The 23,325-nt window shown below is 36.1% G+C and overlaps 1 protein-coding gene across 1 annotated transcript in view; it reads right to left on the bottom strand.

The window, feature by feature from the left end:
* Positions 1-23,325, bottom strand: part of LOC128983999 (heat shock 70 kDa protein cognate 5) — a 79,793-nt gene that overhangs the window by 36,498 nt on the left and 19,970 nt on the right. The window contains exons 2-3 of the mRNA XM_054403282.1: positions 22,812-22,867; positions 15,581-15,726 (exon numbers count right to left, since the gene is read on the bottom strand). Coding sequence (XP_054259257.1) covers positions 15,581-15,726; positions 22,812-22,867 — 202 coding nt within the window. The remainder of the gene's footprint in view (positions 1-15,580; positions 15,727-22,811; positions 22,868-23,325) is intronic.

The raw sequence follows: 23,325 nt of genomic DNA, 5'->3' as shown, positions 1-23,325 counted from the left end.
GTGGGCGACACAATAAGGCTGTAAACGAGTGTTGTGTCCTTGTTTGTTTACTTTTCAGATTCCTTATCAAACGCCCCTATCTGCTATCTCTTTCTCTCTCTCTCTCTCTCTCCCTCTCTCTCTCTCTCTCTCTATCAATGTACTGATTAAACAGATTGTGGTTGAAGACTTTTCTACTTATAAGTTTCCCTGCAGTTATTTTAGTTTAATCAATCCTATAACCTTTCTAATGTTTATGAAAATAATTAATTAGGCTATCTGTTTTGTATTTTATTTCCTTTAAACCAACCCCTATTTTAGTGAATTTCCCATTAGGGAATAAGCTATTACCGTAGTACTCATGGTAAGACCTGGACGCGGGACCGATTTTTTTTTCATTTTGAGGTCCCCAGAGGTCAAAAACACCATCCGTTCAAATTCATATATATATATATATATATATATATATATGTGTGTGTCCGTTAGCACGATAACTCGAGCAAAAATTATCCGATTTTGATGAAATTTGGTACAAACGTGTAAACCTACGTTTATTCTAACGAGTTCGCGATCCAGCATGATCGGACCATGGGAACGGGGGTTTACGGGGGGTTTTATGGGGTAAAATTAGATTTTTCCCATTTTTGACCCAAAAAACATAAAATTTAGCAATTTCTTTCCAAACCATTTTGTAGAGCTTAAAAAAACAAATAATTTAGTATATTGAAGCGTTATTATGAGCCTAATGGTTACGGAGAAAATTCCAAAAAATTGTAAATTTAAAATTCCCATGTTATTCTTAAGGAGAATAAGTAAATTGTTGTAGTTTGCTTGTTTATGAACATATTTTGATCAAATTTGGAAAATGTTTTTATTTCTTACTAACTATTAACGTTTTACAAAAAAAACCGTTTTACCCTCCCTGATGCAGCAAACCTAAGTACTAGTTAAACTAATTCTATTTAAATAGAGAATAAATGTTATATTTTTAAGTAGACATTTCAGTGTAAATCCAATCAGTCAAATTGAAATTCGCTTAGTCTGCAGGTTTGCTGCGGCAGGGGTATACTAATGTATTTTATAGAATAAAATGTTTGTTTATAAAGTTTGACTGGCCACACAATTTTGTAACTTTTTTTATTTTGTAAAAAGTAACAGTTGCCTTGATGATTACAAGTATCAATAAGTGGTGCGTGCTGTAGTGAATGCTTTTTATTATCAAAATAAGTAATGAATTATAAATTTTTGATAATAATACATGGGTCATTGAATACCATAATGTGATGTAGTTTCCTATTTGTAATTTGCAAATAATAATAATTGATAGCTAATTCTGGAAAATGAAAAATAGTGAACGCATTCATAAACCTGTTGTCACGCGGGTGTAAGGGTTTAACTTATTGTTTCAGAGGCTAGGGTGTTTCAAGGACAATGTGTTGGGCCTCCCGGTTTAGGGGGGAGGGGTGGTGGCGAGACTGCAGGAAGGGGAGGAAACTGGTTTTGGCTATTTATTGATTAGTTGCCGACCCTTCTAGATAATGAAATTGAGTGACAGTGTTAATTCATACTTCATAGTGTTCTTTTTCATTTCTTCTTTACTTTGTGTGTTATTCTATTAATTTTAGTGTTTTGTTCTATTTCCTCCAAATGTCAATTATATCTTTTTTAATATATAAGTTTACTTTTTACTTGTCTCTCCACCTTTTTGGATCCAAACCAACTATGTTCTTTTTTGATTAATACGATTGATTGAACTAAAATATTTTGTGCATGGAAAACAACAAGAATAATCATGTGTTTTTAATTTTATTTTCTATTTATTTATACAAAATAGAATTAAATATTCATAGTAGTTACAATATACATAATTTAATGTAATCGTCTTGCTAGTTGTTTTGTCATCATGCAAGGTCGCGTTGCTGTTCTGTTATGAAAGACAATCTGATTGTCTCTGATGTGTCTGACAGTCTGCACTGCATATCTCGTCAGGCCTTCAATTATCCTTTTATTTCTTGCATCTTAATTTAGTTCAGTTCAGTTCTTATCGTGATTATCTACTAACTTATTTGATGTCTTGACAATTCTCAATGTTTTTAAACATATTAAAATAACATTGTGTTTATTTAAAAATTGACTAAACATTATTATTATGCACTTTTTTAAGAAAAAAAGTTTAATAATTTAGATAAGGTGACGCTAGAAAAAGCTCGGCTCGGCTCGGCTCAAGGTTGAAAATCACTATTCGCACACCCCTAGTAGGAACTAGGAAGTATGCTTCGCTGGCAAATATGGTACTTTCCATGCTGGTTTTATCAATACATTTGGATATCTGGCAATATAAATTAGGTAATTTAAATTTTTATAAAATTACTGACTGGCCAAGGTAAAGAAATTATAGACCCTACATACACCAATTTCGGCACAATTGGTGCAAATTGAAATTTGTCACAATTGTTGATCTTGGGTCCAAACCTCTGGGAATATTCTGCATCATACGAAAGTCACTCATTTAAAATGTTGTATATATAAATAAAATTTGAGTTTTGTCTGTACATTGCGTAGAAACGTATATATATGTTTCGGTTATTTTTGCATTTCATACCATAGGAAAGCTGAAACGCGAGTTAACTTAATTTCTGTCTGCCTGTCTTTCTGTCTGTCTGTAACACCCAAGATTTTAGATTTTTTTTTTAATTTTTTTTAATAGCAAAGTACCCCTTGTGATATATCAAATGAAAGAGCATGAAAAAAGAAAATTTTTGGTGAAAAAAAAATTAAAATCGGCTCATGAATTTGTGAGATAATCACCCCCCTTTTCCCCTACCCATAACTTGTTTTTTAATAGCAAGGTACCCGCCCTTGTGACATATCAAATGAAAAATAAATTTCACCAAACATTTTCTTTTTTCATGCTCTTTCTTTTGATATGTCACAAGGGGTACTTTGCTATTAAAAAAAAATAAGTTCCGGGGGGGTGAGGGGGGGAATATCTCACAAATTTATGAACCGATTTTCAATTTTTTTTCATCAAACATTTTCTTTTTTCATGCTCTTTTATTTGATATGTCACAAGGGGTACCTTGCTATTTAAAAAAATTAAGTTGGGGGCAGGGGGGTAAAGGGGGGGAATGTGAACGTTGAATTCAAAACAATTGGTCCCCCGTCAATAGATGATTCCCGCAAACTGCATATTTCTATCAATTGCGGTTTTTACATAAATAAAGATGCAAGTTTTTAAAAAAACACCCTGTATATAGGTACTGTGGTATTTGACAATTTGAAGAAAATAAGCACTTAAAGCTATTTAAACCTAAATAAAATTCAAATAATGCCATGGACTATAGAACGGGTGACATGTTACATAATGGTAATATTATGAACTAGAGTTTCGGCTGTTTGTGATTTTTTTATATTCAAAAATTTATTGAAATTGATGATGTTCTGTTTTAACATTTGGGTTATGTTGAATGACTTATAAGTAGGCCTAGTAAGAGTTTTTATTTATTTTTCATACTATTGAATGTGCCTTATAACAAACCATAAGAAAAGAGGCCTAATTAATTATTTTAATAGAAAGGAGAATCATTTTGTTGATGTTGTAATTTCAATACTTATGAATTTATTTTGATGCTATTTGATGCAGATAGTAACAACCTTCTATTTTGAGAAACTCTCCAATGGCTAGCTTGCTTCTAGATTGCTCCCTAATTGTATGGGACAAATGCACCATGGCTCACAAAGTCGCCATTGAAGCATTGGACGGGACATTGAAAGATTAGAAACAGTCCAACCACCATGGCCTATATGTAACGGTGACCTCTACTGTTGTGGTGCGTGGAAGAGGGCTGACGAGATCAATGCATCTCTGAAGTGATCCACTTTGTGGCCTACCATAGAACGCCTCTCACTCACATTAAATATGAGAGCTGTTTGCATTGGTCAACGTGGAGCTGAGGAATTCCAAGAGATTCTAATGAAGGTTGGAGACGGAATATTGGAAAATATAAATAGAATAATTGCCCCTCCTTCACTTGGTGTTGTCAGATCACAAGAAAACCTGATAACCAGTGTCTTCCCAGAAGTTCATGAACTACTTTAAATGGATAATGCCTGGTTCTTCGAATGTACAATTCTGACAACTAAAAACGAGCAAGCAACGCAGATAAACAATTAGGCGATGGCTCTCTTCCACGATAAATAACTTACGTATAAGTCAGTGAACACCATCCTGAGAGAAGATGATGCTGTAAACTATCCAGCAGAGTTTCTCGACCTCAGTATCAGCACCTGGTTTGCCTGCCTATGAGCTCACCCTGAAGATTCTGGAGCTCCAGTGATGCTGCTAAGAAACTTACATCCATCCAAATGATGTAATGGAACGCGTCTTCGTATTCACAGTCTCCAGTGATACAACATTGAAGCAGAGATTCTCACTGGTTGTGGGGCTGGGAATTGTTATTTATCCCAATTTTTCCATTAATTCCTAGCAACTACCCGTTAGAGTTCAAGCGGCTACATTTCCGCGTCACAGTTTGCTTCGACATGATGATTAATAAATCCCAAGACCAGACATTGTCCACAACCAAACTGAGCGGATCAGCATGTTTCTCTCACGGACAGTTATACGTTATTCCAGTGTGAGATCCAGCAAAAGCCTCTTCATTCATGCTCCGGGCGGCCAGACTGCAAACGTAGTGTATGAGGAGGCACTCAGATAAACCACACACATTGTCATTGTCACAGTGACTCTTTGTCAATGAAAGAAGGGGAAGATCTTCTAAATACCATAATTTATACCACTTCTCATTTAAATGTTTTATTGTAGTTTTTGTTTAAATACCATATTATCATTATGTTCAATAGTTTAACTGTAATTATTTCCAAGTAGTATCTATATTATTAATATTCCTATTTTAAAACACACTGTACTTACTGTAATATGTTTCATATTAACATTGACTTGTGTTCTTTAATATGTTATATAATTTATGCCTGCCTTCTTTCTTTATTTTAATTGAACCAACATATGTTTTATTATTATTATTACATTGTAAATAATGTCCATTTTTAAATACACATCTCTTTTTTGTCAAGTCTAAAAGTCTTGTCTGTCTTTAATATTTTTTACATTTGGTGCCGAAACCCGACTTTTATCATGTCAATAAGGAGATCAGAGAGGGAAAGACACCCTCCAGACAGATATACTCCAGCAATTGGGAATAACAACGACAAAACTGTTAATCCAAAGCCAAGTAAAGACCAACCATCAGTATCTGCCAAATCTAGTACTTCTTCTAGTAGACGACGATTAATGGAAGTGGAGTTGAAGAAGCTGGAAGAAATACAGAAATTGGAAAGAGCCCATGAAGAAAGAGAAATGGAGCGACAACGACAAATGGAAGCTAGAGAACTAGAGTGACAGAAGCAACTGCTGACAGCGAGAGCTGAGCTTGAGTCTGCTTCAGTGTGTGGCAGTCAACAGTCAAGCCGCCCTAGTAATCGATCTGAAACCAAGGTAGGACTTGGAAGCATAAATCTTGATGATGAGGAAGAACCGTAAAGCAAGGTTGAAAGGTGGTTGAATGAAAAAGAACCGACAGTTCTTAAGTCCTCATCAGCCATCATGACCTCAGCCGTGCAAAAGCTTGCGGATACCTTCCAAAAAGCTTTACAGCCTGTTTCATTTCGTCAAAAACTTCCAAACTTCAGTGGGAAGCCTGATGAATGGCCGATATTTTTTTCGGCGTATGAAAAAACTGCCCATCTTTTTAGTGAGGATGACAACCTTATCCCACCCACCTTATCCCTTCCTTAGGTACGGAATTGTCTAGAGGGAGAAGCATTTAGAATGGTTAAGCCTCTTTTTGTCTGAAGTCAAAATCTTAAGTCGATTATCAAGACCTTACAGATGCGTTTTGGTAGACCAGAACTCATTTTGGAGTCAATGTTAAAAAAGACTCGTAGGCTACCTTCTGTCAAGGAAGACGACACTACAAGTCTTGTTGAGTTTTCGACAAATATTTTGAATTTTACTGCTACAGCAGAGTCATTACATCTAGAAAATTATGTATTAAACCCTTACTTACTAAATGAATGTCTCAACAAACTTCCCTATAGTTTAAAATACAGGTGGGCTGAGCATGTAAGTAATAATGCTCTAAGCAGTCCCGACTTGAAAGAGTTTTCCACTTGGTTGGAAAAACAATGCTCAATCCTGAGTATTTACTTTCGTCCTACAGAAGAGAAACTCTGGCAGAGGAAAACTGACATAAAGCCGGTTTATACCAGTTCTATCGAAGACAAACAGTTTAACTGTATGTTTTGTCTCGACAGCCACGAAAGTGAACGATGTGGAGTTTTCAGGAAGGCAGATGTATCGCAGAGATGGAAAATGATTGTCGAAAAGAAACTATGTTTCTTCTGCTTTCGACGTCACCAGCTTCAAAAATGTAAAGTATAAAAGGTTTGTGGGATAAATGGATGCAGGTTGTTTCACCATCGTCTTCTCCATACTGACAAAATTGAGAGGTTTCCCAAACAGGACAGCGAACCACAAAATAAAGAAATTATTAGCAGTCATGTTGTTAATAACCGTGTTCTACTAAGAGTATGTCCAGTGACATTATATGGCCCAAGTTGTCAGATTGACACTTACGCACTCTTAGATGACGGGTCAACAGTATCTTTGTTGGATTCAGCTGCAGCCGATAAATTAGGTGTCAACGGTAGTATTGAACCCCTCACGACTTGCTGGTCCAATGCAACCCAACATTTCGACCCAACATCCATGACTGTGAAAGTTAAAATCAAAGGGTTATATGAGGACGAAGTATTTACATTAAACAATGTACGAACCCAGTCACCATTGGACTTACCAAAACAAATGGTGGATACTGTCAAACTGAGAAAGAAGTGGTCCCACTTACGGTCAATTGGTCAACCTTTACCATCAGCAGATTTGAAACCAACAATACTTATAGGTCAAGACAACTGTGACCTTATTCTAACAAGGAAAATAATTGAAGGTCCTCCCAACTCTCCAGTCTTGTCTTGGAGCCGTTTAGGCTGGACATTGCACGGTAAATGTCATGAACACATTGGGCGAGTAGATAGTCAATTCACTTTAACGTCTTTTGAAAGTGAAAAAATTCATGATATTATCAAAGATTCTTTTGAAATCGAGAATTATGGCGTGTCCCTAGTAGAAGATGACAATGTAAAATCAGTTGAAGACGAAAAAGCCCTTAAGATTTTAGAAGATACGACAAAAAAAGTAGGGGATAGGTATGAATCCGGCCTACTATGGAAGTCGGAAGACTTTAAATATCCACCGAGCTATGAAAATGTGCTGAAAAGACTTAATGGTTGAAGGGAAGATGGCAAGAGACGAAAACTTTCATAACAAATACAAGGCCAAGATCACTGACTATGAAGAAAAAGGTTACATAAGAAAACTACGTGATGACGAAGCTAATGTAATAAATGACCGGACTTATTATCTGCCTCATTTTGGGGTAATAAATCCAAACAAACCTGAAAAAATTAGGTTAGTATTTGACGCAGCTGCTAAAGCAAATGGTGTATCATTCAATGATGGTTTGCTTAGTGGTCCTGACCTTTTGAACCCTCTGCCAGCCGTACTTCTCAAATTCAGATTAAGAAAATTTGCGATCGCAGGTGACATACAAGAAATGTTTCATCAAGTACGTATCAGAAAAGAAGATGTCGATTCACAAAGGTTTCTATGGAGAGAAGATCCGAACAACAAACCAGATACCTATATCATGGAAGCAATGATATTTGGATCAACGTGTTCTCCGAGTACTGCCTTGTATGTAGTGAACAGCAACGCCAAGAGGTTTCTACATATTTACCCAGAAGCAAGTAAAGCGATCCTCTCAAGTGAATATATCCGGACGATCTACTAGACTCTACTGATACAGAAGAAGAAGCTAAACTTAGAACACAACAGATAACAGAAATTCACAAGTCCGGAGGTTTTAAAATCTGTAAATGGTTGTCAAATTCAAAAGAAATTTTACTTGAAATGCCGGAAGATTTGAAGGCTAACTATACAAAACAGCTGCAACCTGAAAGTCGTCTACCTACAGAACGTATACTCGGAATGTGGTGGGATGCTGAAACTGACCACTTTTCATTTCACCGGAACGCCGAAAAGGTACAGTTAGTTGAAACAAGGTATCCGACCAAAAGTGAAGTTTTAAGAGGAGCTATGTCCATTTTCGATCCGTTGGGATTAGTTGTACCTACTACTATAAAAGGGAGAATGCTTGTTCAGGACGTTTGGCGAACAAACATAACGTGGGACGAAGTTCTTTCGATAGAACTTAGTAAAAAATGGCAAGACTGGCTACAAGAAGTAAATTTCTGCAGAGCTTCACCATACCTCGATGCTATTTTGACGTCAAAACAATTGAAGAAGTTGAACTCCATACGTTTGTTGATGCTAGTGAAGATGCCTATGCAGCAGTTTCATATCTACGCCATGAATGTGCCAAAGGTACTTACAAGACCATGCTTGTTATGGCACGTGCCAAAGTAGCGCCACTCAAACCAACAACCATTGCCCGACTAGAACTCCAAGCAGCTGTTCTTGGATGCAGAATAGCTTGTAGCATCATTAAAGACATCGACTTAACTATTTCTCGTCAGATATTTTGGTCAGATTCTGTAACACTTTTGCATTGGCTGAAATCCGACCCTAGACAATTCAAACAGTATGTTTCCAATAGAATTGGAGAAATTCAAGATTTGTCTAAACCTGAAGAATGGAGATGGGTTCCATCAAAACAGAATCCGGCAGATGTTGCAACTAGAAGTAACAAAAAGTTTACATCAGCCATGCATTCTGAATGGATCCACGGACCCTCATTTCTAATGCGAGAATCGAGTGACTGGCCAATACAACCGTCCACACTACAAGTCAAGAAAAATGAAGAAACAAAGAAGAAATTTGTCGGAGTTGTGAACAGTGATGAAAACCCTCCTCTTCTGACTGTTGAAAACTTTTCTTCTTGGGAAAAAGTGACACGTGTGTTAGCATGGGTACACAGATTTATTAGCACTCTAAGGTCCCATACTACCGCCACCACCAAAAAGAAACTGAAAACTGTCAACGTAGATTTTGGAAATATACCAGAACTTCAACCAGAGGAAATTCAAAAAGCTGAACATACATTGATATCAATGTCTCAAAAGGCAAGCTTCAATGAAGAAAATAATTTACTGCTGAAGAACAAACCCCTACCAAAGTCCAGTAGAATATTCTCTTTAAATTCCTTCATTGATCAGTCCTTAATAAGAATGTCGAGTAGAATAAATAGTTCACCAGAAATAAGCGAAGAACAAAAGCATCCTATCATTTTAGACGGCAAAAGTCATACGGCTTAACTAATCGTAAAAATGTTTCACGAGAAATGTTTCCATCAGGGCATCGAGACTGTTATCAATATGACTAGACAACAGTTCTGGATCTTAAACGTGCGATCAGTCGCCAAGAAAGTTCAAAGGAGCCGCATGAGGTGTAGCATAGACAATGCCAAACTTTATCCTCCTCAGATGGCTGCACTACTACAGTTAAGGACCTCAACAGTGCAATATCCATTCTTTTACACTGGAGTGGATTATTTCGGACCTATCGAAGTGACTGTTGGCCGCAGACATGAGAAACGATATGGTGTCCTATTTACCTGTTTATCGACTCGAGCAATTTATATCGAAACGGCTCATTCCCTTAACACAGAGAGTTGTATAATGGCAATTCAACGATTCATCAGCCGAAGACCAGTTCCCTCAGAATTATATTCCGACAATGGCACAAACTTTATAGCTGCAGATAGGGAACTTAGAAACGCTGTTAAGTCACTAAAACACGAAAAGATCCAAAAAGACGTGGTGAACTACGAGATAAAGTGGAATTTCATTTGTCCGCAAGCACCACATATGGGAGGCTGCTGGGAAAGACTTGTTAGGTCTGTAAAGACCGCATTAAGGAGTGTTATGAGCTGCCAGTACCCAAAAGACGAAGAGCTTCAGACATTCATGGTTCGCATTGAATTTATAATAAATTCTCGCCCACTCCAGGGTTGTCAGCAGGATCTATAAACGAAATTCACGCATTTTTCCCGGTTTTCCCGGCTAAAAAGTACGGAATTCCCGGCGTCTATTATACTTATAAGAACGGCACAACACAAGTTACACTTATCAGTAAATTAAAAAAAAAGCAAGCCAAATTGCCCAAGGGACTACGTAAGCCCCGACCGATGAAATGGTGAACACTTCGTGACACATAATTAATTAGTGACGCACTGATGGTCGGGCGGGTAAGGGGTAGCGCGGTGGGTCATTATGGGTGCCATTTTGATAACATCCACTCATAATACTATATTTGGCTAATAATTTGTTCAGAATTATCAGAGGTTATAAACTCTATTACCTTAAACATTAATTGATCAAGCTAGTACAGTAGGCTAGACTAGTCATTTGATCAGTTTCAAACTCAAATAAAGGCCACTCTTCTTACTTGTGTGTAATAATTGTTTAATAATGCTTATAAAAGGTTACTATAAGGTTGTATTACAGACACATACGTCACTGCCACAAAAACTATTCTCTAATGTGAATGAATGAACTGAGTGTTTATTTAGTGTGAAGCCCCGCCCACCGTCTAACGACATGGGGTAGGAAAAGAGAAAGTTTGCTCTAAAGCCTGGTTCACATGCCCTCCCTTAACCTTGGCGTCAGACGCTTGCAGATTTCCATTACACAAATGTTTCTGAGTGTTAATTATTTTAAAACACTGCAAATGTTTGAATTTGACTGTGATGAGGTCTAATAAAGTTTCCTCTAATTTATAAATAGGCTTAGGCCTACAAGTATTAATCTAAAGTCATTTGACAGTTTTTGTATTTATTTTTAAAAGCAATTGCAGTTATACTTTTAAAAAACTACATACTTCTTGACCTATAAATACTTTTTGTAAGGAGAGTCTTTTCTCTATAAGAAGTAAAAACGATCGTGGTCGAGGAATGACTGTGTTAAAACAGCACACTGTCAATTTTTACAAAAGTATTTTGACTGAAACCCGGTATTTTTTAAAGAGTTGTAGAATAAGTCGACGTCTGTGGAGTAAAGTATGACAATAGATAAGTTTTACTTTTAGCCTACAATAAAGATTATGTTTAGGGATTAGAATCTCCAAAAGAGTGCTTTAATAAAACATGCTATAGTTTTATTTAGTAACAAAAGTGTTTGACTATGTTCCCGATGATACCAAGAGTATAGGTTCGGCAGAGTGGATTCACTGTGAACCGGCCTGCCTGGCCCTTATGCACGACGTCACTATAACCTCCGTGTAGGGGTGTCAACAATGGATCGTAACAATCGATGTTTTGAACCTGTCTGTAACTAACCTAGTTTTTTTATACTTTAATACTTATTATGCATAAACGAACACGTACTACATATCTGATCTCGAATCACGATAAATTATCGATACCCTTCCCACTTCCCACCCACAATAAGCAAAGCACATAAAACGATGTCTAGCAATCGTCATTTGCTCCATTGAAACACGAAAGTCGATTGGCTGACATGGTAGTGCATTGTCGCCTCCTGACCAATGAGAACTGTTGTTACATACTTTTATTGTCAACATTCACCATTCGTTATAACATTACAAAATCTACATGGACTAAGGCTTATGATATTTTTCAATAAATGCATTGTGTCATAGTAGCACTTAAAACTTCACTAAACTCTTTAATCAGGTAGATAGTACAGATAAATATGGACCTACTTTTTGGCGCAATATAAAGCAAGCCTAACCATACGACGATGACGATGTTAAAGTTTAATGGTTGAATATTGCAGGGAGGAAACTGAACATTTTGACGTGTTTAGGTTATTTATTTTGTACTAAAAATAAAAATAATACATCTGAATGTCTGACTTATTGATACAGACATTGTTTAGTATTAATTAATTTCGTGTTGGCAGGACATTCGCGCGCCGGTTGTCTCATGAGTTGAGTCTGACATCTTGAGTAGATTGTGTTGTGCAATGAGCTGAAGCTAAACAATGTCACCGGCACCGTCGCTGTTTTGAACTAGATAGTTTCTATGTTGGCTATGAAAATTTTTAACCGTGATTACAAAACTAATACTGTAGCTATAAAGTTAATAAATGTTAAAAAAATATTTATCCCTGTCGGGTGTCCGGTGTTATCGGAATCGACTTTTGACAATCGAGTCTTGGTACCGAACCGATACCAATGTCCAAGTGGTAACCAATGGATGGTTGTATCGATGACGATAATCGATACATCCCTTTTTAAAATCAAATTGAAATTTCAATACATCGCACTCGCTGCACACCACTACCTATCACTATCACCATCACCCAGTGTCAGCTGTCGCTGTCAGTGAAATGGATGACGCAAGCGATGCCTAGGTTGCCGATTATTATTAGGCCTAGTATGTCAATATTGAAAGGGGTTAAGGGATTAAATAAAACTCAAACATTTTCCTTTCTTATTATTTACTTGTCAAACATCAACGAAATCGGCTTAACCTCTATTACTCGACTCAAGTTGCGAGTATATTTAACTAAGTGCTTCTGACGACCGGCGACGTCGGCTTCCCGCGTAGGCCTATTCATGGTGGTAGGTAGTGTACATCCAACTTACCTTCTGCTTCTTCCGAACCATCGCCACTCGCCAGTAAACCGTAAATTTTGGTTTACTATAAAATCAATCAAGAAAATATTGCAAAACGGTTTATAACTATTAAAATTACTTGAAAAAAAAAAACTGTATTAACGATATCAATTAAATTCACGGAATAATACGATTTTCAAGCATATTTCCCGGTTTTTTCACGGCTGTTAAAATTCACGCATAATTCCCGATTTTCCCGGAATTCCCGGCCGCTGACAACCCTGCACTCACACATGTTTCTCTGGATCCCAATGACCCCGAACCAATCACACCAAACCATTTTCTAAAAGAAGCTTACAAAATCAACCTAAACGAAGACCAACTGTGTAAACGACAATTAGCTCGTGTTAGATCACTCCTAGACAGCTTCTGGAAGAGGTGGGTGCATGAGTACCTTCCATGCCTTTCAAGACGGTGCAAATGACACAAAAAATTGGACCTACCAAAGATTGACGATCTTGCAATAATCATTGAGGAAAACTGCCCAAGAAATACATGGCCCCTTGGCTGAATCTCGGCTGTCTACCCAGGTCACGATGGCCAAGTACGAATAGTAGACATCACAACATCAAAAGGAACTTATCGCCGGCCTCTGACTAAAGTTGCAGTCCTTTCCGTTGGAGAGGAAAAGATGTAATATGTTTCATATTGACTCATTGATTTGTGTTTTTTAATATGTTTAATTTATGCCTGCCTTCTTTATTTTAATTGAACTAATACATGTTTTATTATTATTATGACTTTGTAAATAATGTCCATTTTTAAATACGTACATCTTTTTTTTGTCAAGTCTAAAAGTCTTGTCTGTCTTTAATATTTTTTACACTTACTCTTGTGTTGGTTATAACTCTTTCTTTTTGTTATAACTGTAAATTAAAAGCTTGAATTTATACTTGGCATATTAAGATTCCTAATTGTAATGTTTGTACTGTATATTTGATTCACCCCGTACGTAGAACCACAGAAAACATACTACTATAACCCAGTATGCTGACCGCGTGGAGCTTTGCTTGTCAGTTCGTGCTGGTGCATTGTATGCTGGTGGCGGTGCCAACGAATTGACAGGCAAAGATCCACGTGGTCAGCATCCTGGGTTATAGTAGTATGTTTTCTGTGGTAGAACAGGTACTTCATAGCTAGTTCCACCTAAGAATAAAATGGAAAGTTAAATTTAACTTTATGTGGGGATAAAAAAGTTTAATCTATATCACAGATACATATGAAGGGATTTCTTCATAAACTTTTTTTAAGAATATTGCCTATATTTGTGTATAGTAAAACACCGTTTAGAGCATATTTCTTTAATGATACATTTTTGAGATATGAGCACTGTTTTAGAACACGTCCCAAGCTACTTTACCCGTCCCCCACATATGTTGTATTTTCAAGATACCCCAAGCAACAATCGGAAGTCAAAATGTGTTATTTTTTCTGTGCACACTCAAAACCCCTATGGATGCTGGACTATTACTAAAATAGTTATTAAACTATGACTAGACATTGCCATTTGAACACAATAGTAATTAAATCTGTGACCGCAATGGCAACAGGATCTGACTCATAATGAGGTAAGCTTTCAAGAAATATTTACTCAATCTTGTAAATGATCAAGATGTAATCTGAAGCAAAAATTATCTACTTTCTAAATAGACTTAATAATAAAAATAGATAAGCTGGGTTTTCAGTAATCTGTCTCAAACCTAGTGATGTGGGCAGGGTAAATACCCAGTGGGTAGGTAAATATAAATTGGGTATTTACCCCAGGCCCGGGTAAATACCCAAAAACTGTATTTATAATTTGCATTAAAGTTAGAGAAGATTGAGATGTTTTTTTGCAATTATTACCCTGTAAGGATAGTAAAATGATAATAAAATGTGTTAAACAAAATTTTATATGGACACTACTAGCATTTTACTTCTCGGTATAATCGCCATAAATACCCAGGTCTGAGCATAAAGCATAAATACCCTGGTCGCATGGTTGCACTGGTACTGACTACTTATATATTTTTTTAAAATTTCAATTATAGATGAATTTATTTTATTAAAAGTGAAGAAAAATAATTTGTAAAGTAATAGTTATTATTTAGAAAAACAGGAAAATTTAACCTAGTAGTGGCCTATGTGTAAACAACTTAAGAAAATAATAAAAAAATTCAATCTTTAGGATGGCAGGATTTAATAATATTTTTGTTCTAGATCTTTTGTTGGTATCAATGGTATAAAAAAAACTAATTTCATAAACTTGTGATACAAAAAATTTTTGGGGACATCGGTTTAACCAGAAAACCCGTTATCCGGACTAGCCTCGGTCCCGAGGAGTCCGGATGAGAGGGAGTCTACTGTACTATCAGTATTCTGCCATTCTGCCTATGTCAATCAGGCTTTGGGTCTGTCTAGCCTTCTAAGCCATTTACACAATACAAATTTTAACTATCATAATTTAATAACAGAAGAAGTAGGTTTAGGTTCACTATTTCTCTGATGAGGTGTTGTCTTGATTTCATAACAAAAAAGTGCTAAATCATTCAATAAAAGGTACTAGCAAAGCTTCAAGTTACTGTAAAAGGTGTTACAGACTATCCTAATTTATCATGTAATGATAACAATAACATATTTAGGGGTAAATATGAATTAATTTCAATCAATTTCGTAAATACCCAAAATACCCGGGTATATCTGGATTATGGGTATTTACCTGGGTAAATACCCAGGGTATTTACCTTGAGTTTTAAATACCCAGGTATTTTACATCACTACTCAAACCTAATTGTACTACATATAACAAATAACAAAATTATCAACTAGGCTATTTATCTTTTCTATAAAAGTTGTTAAATAATGAAAATTTAATAAGACCTATACCTTTAGTGAAAGCAACAACAGATGGGGTTGTTCTGGATCCTTCGGAATTTTCAATGACTTTGGCTTGTTTTCCTTCCATGACAGCAACACAGGAGTTGGTGGTGCCAAGATCAATACCAATAACAGCACCTTTGACACCTTCAGTTCTGCAAATGAGTATAGTGTGAGATTTAGGTTTCCTGACTATAAGATATGCCATTGTACAATAATGTTTAATGGATTTTAAGACTGAATTAAAAATAACTACAATAGACTCCCTACTCCCTACCTTATCCGGACACCTTTTAATCGGACATCGGTTTAACTGGACTACACTCTGCGGAAATGAAATCTCTTTAAACCGGACAATTTTTATCAGCGCATCGGTTTAACCGGACTAGATCGGCAGGAAGTGGGCAGTACTGAAACGACTGTTCTCATGGGAAAGATTTGAGACCAGTGATCACGAGTCTAAATACAATGCTGTCCTAAATTTAAGTCAAATATGTACACAGTATGCATTTAAACAGGAGTCCCCCCCAAGGAGTCCGGATAAGAGGGATTCTACTGTAAGTTTAACTTCAGTTGTTTTGAGGTAAAAAAATATCAGCTGTAAATTGTTCCTAATGCTATTCTTATAATGAACATTTAATGTCTGATATAATTTTGTGTTAATATTTTGGGACTTTCACTATTTTTCCTACCATCACGGGATGGAGACCTTTAATTTGAGCCCTTTCCCTTTGTTCTACCACTTCCCAGTCACCCACAATTTTGACGCGAAGAATTGCCTTACATAATATATTAGGAGATAGATAGATGGAAAGATTTGCATGACATGGATTAACCTTAATGGCTATTCCTTTGGAATATTACCATGGCCATGGAATAAAGATGAAATAGGTATGTACAGGCAATATATTTTTTCATTTTTAAGGAATTACTCTGACAAGTTCCGATGGGCGGAAAAATAATTTGTTTGGGAAAAATTTTAACCAGGTACTCCCGGATGCTCCAACCAAAAAGATCAAATAATATAACCTATCATGTATTGAATATATAGTAAAGGTAGCATATGATACAAACCAGTAAAACCTGGAGGTGGTTACCGTTTCTTTAAAACATTATTTCTTTAACTAATCAGGATGTGCGTGTCAATGCTGATGAAAATGAATTTCATGATTAGCTTCGACAAGTGGAAAATGGAACCCAACCCTAACAAGCGATAAAAGATTTAGAAACTATACAATGATAGAATGATTTTATTCGGCCGATCAACAAAACATTGTTACAGGTTATGTCAAGCAGTGTACAAACATAAAATAAATATCAAGTGTTAAATAATCAAACAAACTAAGCAAAAGTCAATCAAAACAAACCATGTACAAAATGAATCGATGATTAATGTTTATAAATGCAAATACATTTTTAAAAAACTATATAAATAACAAATACCCCCGTTGCAGCAATCCTGCCGACTAAGCAAATTTCCATTTGCCTAATTGGATTTACACTCAAATATCTCCTTAAAAATATCATAATTATTCCCTACATGTTGCTCTACATTTACATGTTGCTAAAATTCGAGCAATTGCAAAGTATTACAGAACGACTTTTTTGTAAAGAGATATTTACAATGACTTTAAAAGAGTTAACTCAAAGATTACCGGTGTGTAACTCATGGACATACTCATGATGTACATTACAGTTTGATATAATCAATATTTCCAGTAAATATTTTATCATGTTTCATAAGCTGATATGGTTTTTAGTGTTTTCTACACAAACCTGCATGGTACCACCCTTTTCGCCAGCAGTAAGTTTAAAAAATTGTTTTTGTTAAATGTCAATAGGCCCTAGTTTAATATGAAATAAATGGATTATCCAAATTTGATCAAAATATGTTCATAAACAAGCAAACTACAACAGTTTTCTTATTTTCCATAAGAATAACATAGGAACTTTTGATTTACATTTTTTTAGAATTTTCTCTGTAACTATTACGCACATAATAACGCTAAATACACTTAATTATTTGTTTTTTTTTTTAGCTTTGCAAAATGGTTTATAAAGAAATTGCAAAATTTTATGTTTTTTGGGTCAAAAATGGGAAAAATCGGTTGCAATGCATAATAAGCTTGCAGACTGTAATAGGGATATGATGAGAAATAATCGTTTTAACCCTTATCAACTATATATTAGGGGTCTGCGGTGCACCGATAAAGTCGGTACGGTACAATTACCTGGTTCGGTACAGCCTATTATAATAATAAATTACTTTCAGTTTACTATCGTAGTCCGAGCACATAAAAGTCTTATCAGATGTTTGTTTACGATCTTCATAATTTATTACTGGGGTGATGATGCAATAAAAAACCCATTAGCAGTCCCAAATCCATTAACATTTTATCACGACAATAACATTTTATCTCAACAATAATTGTTGTATTCAAGTACTTCCAAGAACTGTTGAGTTTTATCACTTTTATATCTTTACGACTTTCACCAATTCTATTTTATCATAAAAATAATAGTTTTATGATGACTGTTAAATGTTATCTCTAACTCTATCTTGTTAGATGTGGCTGTTTAAGGCTTAAAATGTTTTTTAGTTTCCTAATTACGCGCTACCCATATAAAATAATGTTATTTTTTTTTACTTTTTGATTTTTTAATGTTGTAATATTGTTTATAATCAAAAGTTGACACCCACTATGTGTACCAGAATTTCAACCGTTTTGCTGTATCTCAAGCCGTTTTCGAGATATAAGCGTTTTTAGACAGTTTACGGACTTAGACGATTTTTCATGGTAACTTTTATTTGTAGCCTACCCATATAAAATAATGTTAATTTTTTTTTACTTTTTGATTTTTTAATGTTGTAATATTGTTTATAATCAAAAGTTGACACCCACTATGTGTGCCAGAATTTCAACCGTTTTGCCGTATCTCAAGCCGTTTTCGAGATATAAGCGTTTTTAGACAGTTTATTTGTAGCCTACCCATATAAAATAATGTTAAATTTTTTTTTTTACTTTTGATTTTTTAATGTTGTAATATTGTTTATAATCAAAAGTTGACACCCACTATGTGTACCAGAATTTCAACCGTTTTGCCGTATCTCAAGCCGTTTTCGAGATATAAGCGTTTTTAAACAGTTTTACGGACACTGCCCCAAGAGCCAAGTTCGCGGTCACGGGACTGGGGAATCCCCAGGTGGTGACGTCACCGGGGACGAGTCTATATATAGAAGTGGCATAGTAATGTCAATGTATTATAGTTAAAAATAATGGTTTTAATACAGTTCTGAGAAGAAAACGCAAAAATACGGGTAGCCGCGTACCGTACCGATTATGTACCGAGAACCGAGGTACAAAATATTGTACCGTACCGAACCGTACCGACCTTAAATTTTCTGTACCGCAGACCCCTACTATATATCAAATATATCACAGATTTTGAAGTCTTGAAGTGACGCTGGTTGCTAGTAAACATCCATATATTAGTGATGGGTCGGTACTTCACATCAAATGTCGGTTCCAGTACCTTCAGTACCGCAACCCGTCGCCGATTAATGCCGGAAAATTACTGATATTGCCGCGATCTAGTGCATGACATTTCCGTGACCGCGGGAGTCAATAATGATGTCTCTGCAAGGAATGTTCATGACTTTGCCGCCATTGCAGACGACGGTGACGATTCCGTGAAGCGGGAGATGTTCATGATTTTGCCACGATCATGGGAGACTATGATGATGTCTACATGACCACGAGAGATGTTCATGATTTTGCCCCTATCGTGGACGACGAAAATGACGTTTCTGTGATCCCGTGAGACGATGATGACATTTATATGGCCTTTTTACAAATAAGTTTTTTTTTCGTAGTTCTCTAAGTATAGCCAATCTATACTAATGCAAAATAGCCTACTCATTAAAAAAATTTAAATATGCTTATAATATATTGCTTTAAAAAAATAAGTAGCCTATCCCAAATATTTAAAATAAGGTACCGATGGTACCGGAACCGAGCCGAGAATCGACCTAGGAAAAAGCGGTACAGACCCATCACTAATATAATATATGAATTTGAACAAATGTTGTTTTGATCTCTAGGGACCTCAAAACGAAAAAGTAAATTGGTCCTGGGTCCAGGTCTTACCATGAGTACTACGGTAATAGCTTATTCACGTTTAATTATTATTATTATATGGGAAATTTGCTGAAACATTAAAATGTTTTCAAACAACATGATAACGTAATCATCGAGAATAAAAATGCAATACTTTTAACAATTAAATAGGTACTTGAAAATATGGATGGAGAAGCAAAGGAATTCTTCAGCGTAGTCTAAACTATCATCGATGAACCGCTGAACATTTAAATAGGCTTATTCTGATAAAATAGGTAAACTCTATCACGCCATCATTGGGGTTTTTTTTTTTTTTATTTTTTTTTGTCTTAGGACACTAGGCAGGAGCCTGGAATAGTTTTTCACATACTTCAGGCTAGGCCTAGGGGTTACGGCATTATCACTTATAAAATTGGTGTAAATACCTGCTTCTTGTAATCCAAATTGTTGCTGTTATGACGCAACTAGTTTCGACTTATCACGAAGTCATCTTCGGGCGTCCAGAGGATGTCAATTCACTTCATCCTCTGGACGCCCGAAGATGACTTCGTGATAAGTCGAAACTAGTTGCGTCATAACAGCAACAATTTGGATTACAAGAAGCAGGTATTTACACCAATTTTATATTCAACGTAATCCGGAGGCTAACATCAACAATGAAATTATCACTTAGATAAAATCCAAGAATTAAGAGAACTTTATAATGACCCAGATATTATAGCAATGGTAAAGGGCAGAAGATTACGATGGCTGGGACACGTATACAGAAGAGATGTTTACAGTATGATTAAATGGGGCAACCAGAAGGAGGACAGCCGCTGGGACGGCCCAGATTAAGATGGGATGACCAAGTGAGGCAGGGCCTCAGGAGGTTAGGAGCAAGTTTGGAGGCAGCAGAGGACAGGCAGCAGTGGAGGCCCATTGTTGGCGAGGCCAAAAATCACTTGGGATTTGTGTGGCCACAGGAGTAAGTAAGTATTAAAATCCATTGGTGATTTGGCGGGATTTGAACCCGGGACCCCAGGAATCGGAGTCCCACGCTCTAACCACTAGACCAGCTCGCTCCCCCACCATCATTAGGAATTCCACCACATAAAATTCAAATAAAAGTAGTTTCTATTTTGATGTTGATCAGAAATATAAATCTACTGTTAGGATTGGTCAATGGGGGTCTTTAGGCCTACACTAATCTTCTTGGGTCTATACAAAACGAGCAGGCCTACCACATTAAAAAAATAAGAGGGCCAGGGTGCTAAATGAAGTATTTTTTACCAAGAAATGAGCTTACTTTATCTCTACAGACCTTTGTATGCCTTTTCACATCTCACAAAGACAATTTCCAAAATTCCAATCAGGGAAGCATATCAGGCCCGTTTTTGACCCTGTAGGCGCCCTAGGCACAATTAATAGTAGCGCCCCTTTGCAATATATATTACAGGTTGTCCACTGACCGGGAAATCCGGGAATGATGTGTGACTTTTTTTAACCGAGAATTATGCGTTAATTTTGTATTTATAGCTAGAATTTTCAATTTTCCACAATCGCGCATGACAAAAGTGACGTTTCCGTGACCGCAGGAGACGAGGTTATTATGTCTACACACGGCCGCGAGGGATGATTAGATTTTTCCGCGATCACAGAAGATGACGATAATGTCCACGCGACCGCGGGAAACAGCAAAAATTTGACCGCGATCGCAGAAGGCGATGGTGATCTCCACACAACTGCAGGATATGAGTAACATTTTGCGCAAACGCGGGAGGCGATTACAATGTAAATTTAAAATTCCCATGTTATTCTTATATATAGAGAATATTGTAAAATGTTGTTGTTTGCTTGTTTATGGATATATTTTGATCAAACTTGGCAATTTTATTTATTTTATACTAAGCTATCAATATTTTATTGAAAACACACTTTATTAGTTTCTTTGTAGCAGCAAACCTAGGTACTCGTTAAACCTAATGTTATTTAAATATATTTAATTGAAAATCAATTCAGACAAATGGAAATCCGCTTAGTCGGCAGGTTTGCTGCGGCGGGGGTATTTTTACACTAAATTAGCTTAAGATATGGTGTACAGAATGGCACATAGATAATACCGGTACAATTTTTAGTTTGTTTGAATATTACAATAATTTGTTTTACATTTCAGATTTTTAGGGACTTGCGTCCCTACAGATTTGTCGGATTGGTTATTTTTCTCATGGCATGAATTGATGTGGATAGTTTTTGTTTCAGGGTTCCCATTTTAAATTCTTGTCTATTTGAATTCCCAGAAATTTAGTATGGTCTAATTTGTTTGGGTTTGAATTATCTAAAGGACCTTTGTTTGAGTTTGACTTGCAGACAAATCTGAGGTCTATTGATTTGCAGAATTCTTCTATTGATTCTTTTATCTTCAGACCTAACTGTCTATGTAGGTCAGGGTTGCCACCCGTCCCGATTTTGGTTCATCATGCCAGTATTTAAACCTATGTTAATCCGTGAGGGAGGGGGCAATGTCCCGATTTTTTCCTGACCTCAGGTGGCAACCCTGATGTAGGCTACTGATGCAAAACATGCAATAAGTGTGGTTTAGGAACATATTCAGGAATGAGTTGATATTTAACATTTTTACCTGTAGCATGAATATATCTATTAAAAACATTTTGTTTTTTAAAGTGTTAAAGCCTACATCTCTCTTGCATTTTCTCACCCATGTTACAAAGCATAGAGAGTAGGCCTACTTATCAAATGCTAGAAATATAATTCAGTTTCTTTCAACTAATGGTTTAGTTTATCTATTTGTTTCTACAGCAAGCAGCCAATTTACAACAGACGGCAATAATTTACAAGATGTTTTTACGCTTGAGTATTCTGAAAATTCTATTTTACTTTATTTGCTGACTGTAAATATATTGTAAATGGGTTGGATTGTGTTCTGCAGCCTATAATTTGTCCTCAATTAAGTTATGTAACCATCTTATGTCAAGTATGAGTTTAACATAATTTTTTAGAGTGAAGAGCTCTTAATCCAAGTTCCCATTTTGAAAAAAATATTGTCAGCTTGAAAGTCAAATTCTAGATTGCAAGTTAATATTTAACGATTTAAACTTGACGGGTTGGAAAAAAATACTTACTTGTTCCTTGACTGAATATCGTTGAATTTTGAAGCTGCATTTGTGTAGGTACTAGTCTGAAATAAAAATAGAAAGTCAATGACAACCAATCATACCCCAAAAAAGATGTTTCTAAAATGCAGTTTTTTTTTATTTTTTATTACAGTTACTACAAAAAAGTGTTGTAGGCTAGCCTTCATTCTTTTATAATGAGGTGTTCAATAATTTGTATCAACTTTAAGCCCTGATACAAATTAAGGTTACTTTGAAAACAAATCCTTAACTAAGGTTGCATGCATCTAGACTGCACGTTTATATGTCTAGCACACTTAATGGCAGCGATAAGAAGCCGTGGGCACCTCCACCCCAAGTTTGTTCACCGGGCCCCACTTAACCAATAATCTTTAACCCTCCCAGTGTTACTTGACGAAAATTCGACAAGCAGCACACTTTGTGTAGTGTTACTTGTCGATTTTTCGACACGCAGACATCGTTTACGACGAAGGCTCTATGACTGACTGAATCGGATTGAACT

This window comes from Macrosteles quadrilineatus, unplaced genomic scaffold (genome assembly GCF_028750875.1).
Source record: "Macrosteles quadrilineatus isolate MER2022 unplaced genomic scaffold, UCM_ALF_1.0 Scaffold_1__1_contigs__length_201487025, whole genome shotgun sequence".
Taxonomy (NCBI): domain Eukaryota; kingdom Metazoa; phylum Arthropoda; class Insecta; order Hemiptera; family Cicadellidae; genus Macrosteles; species Macrosteles quadrilineatus.
Note: the sequence above shows the minus strand (reverse complement) of the source record. Positions and strands in the feature narration are given on the sequence as shown.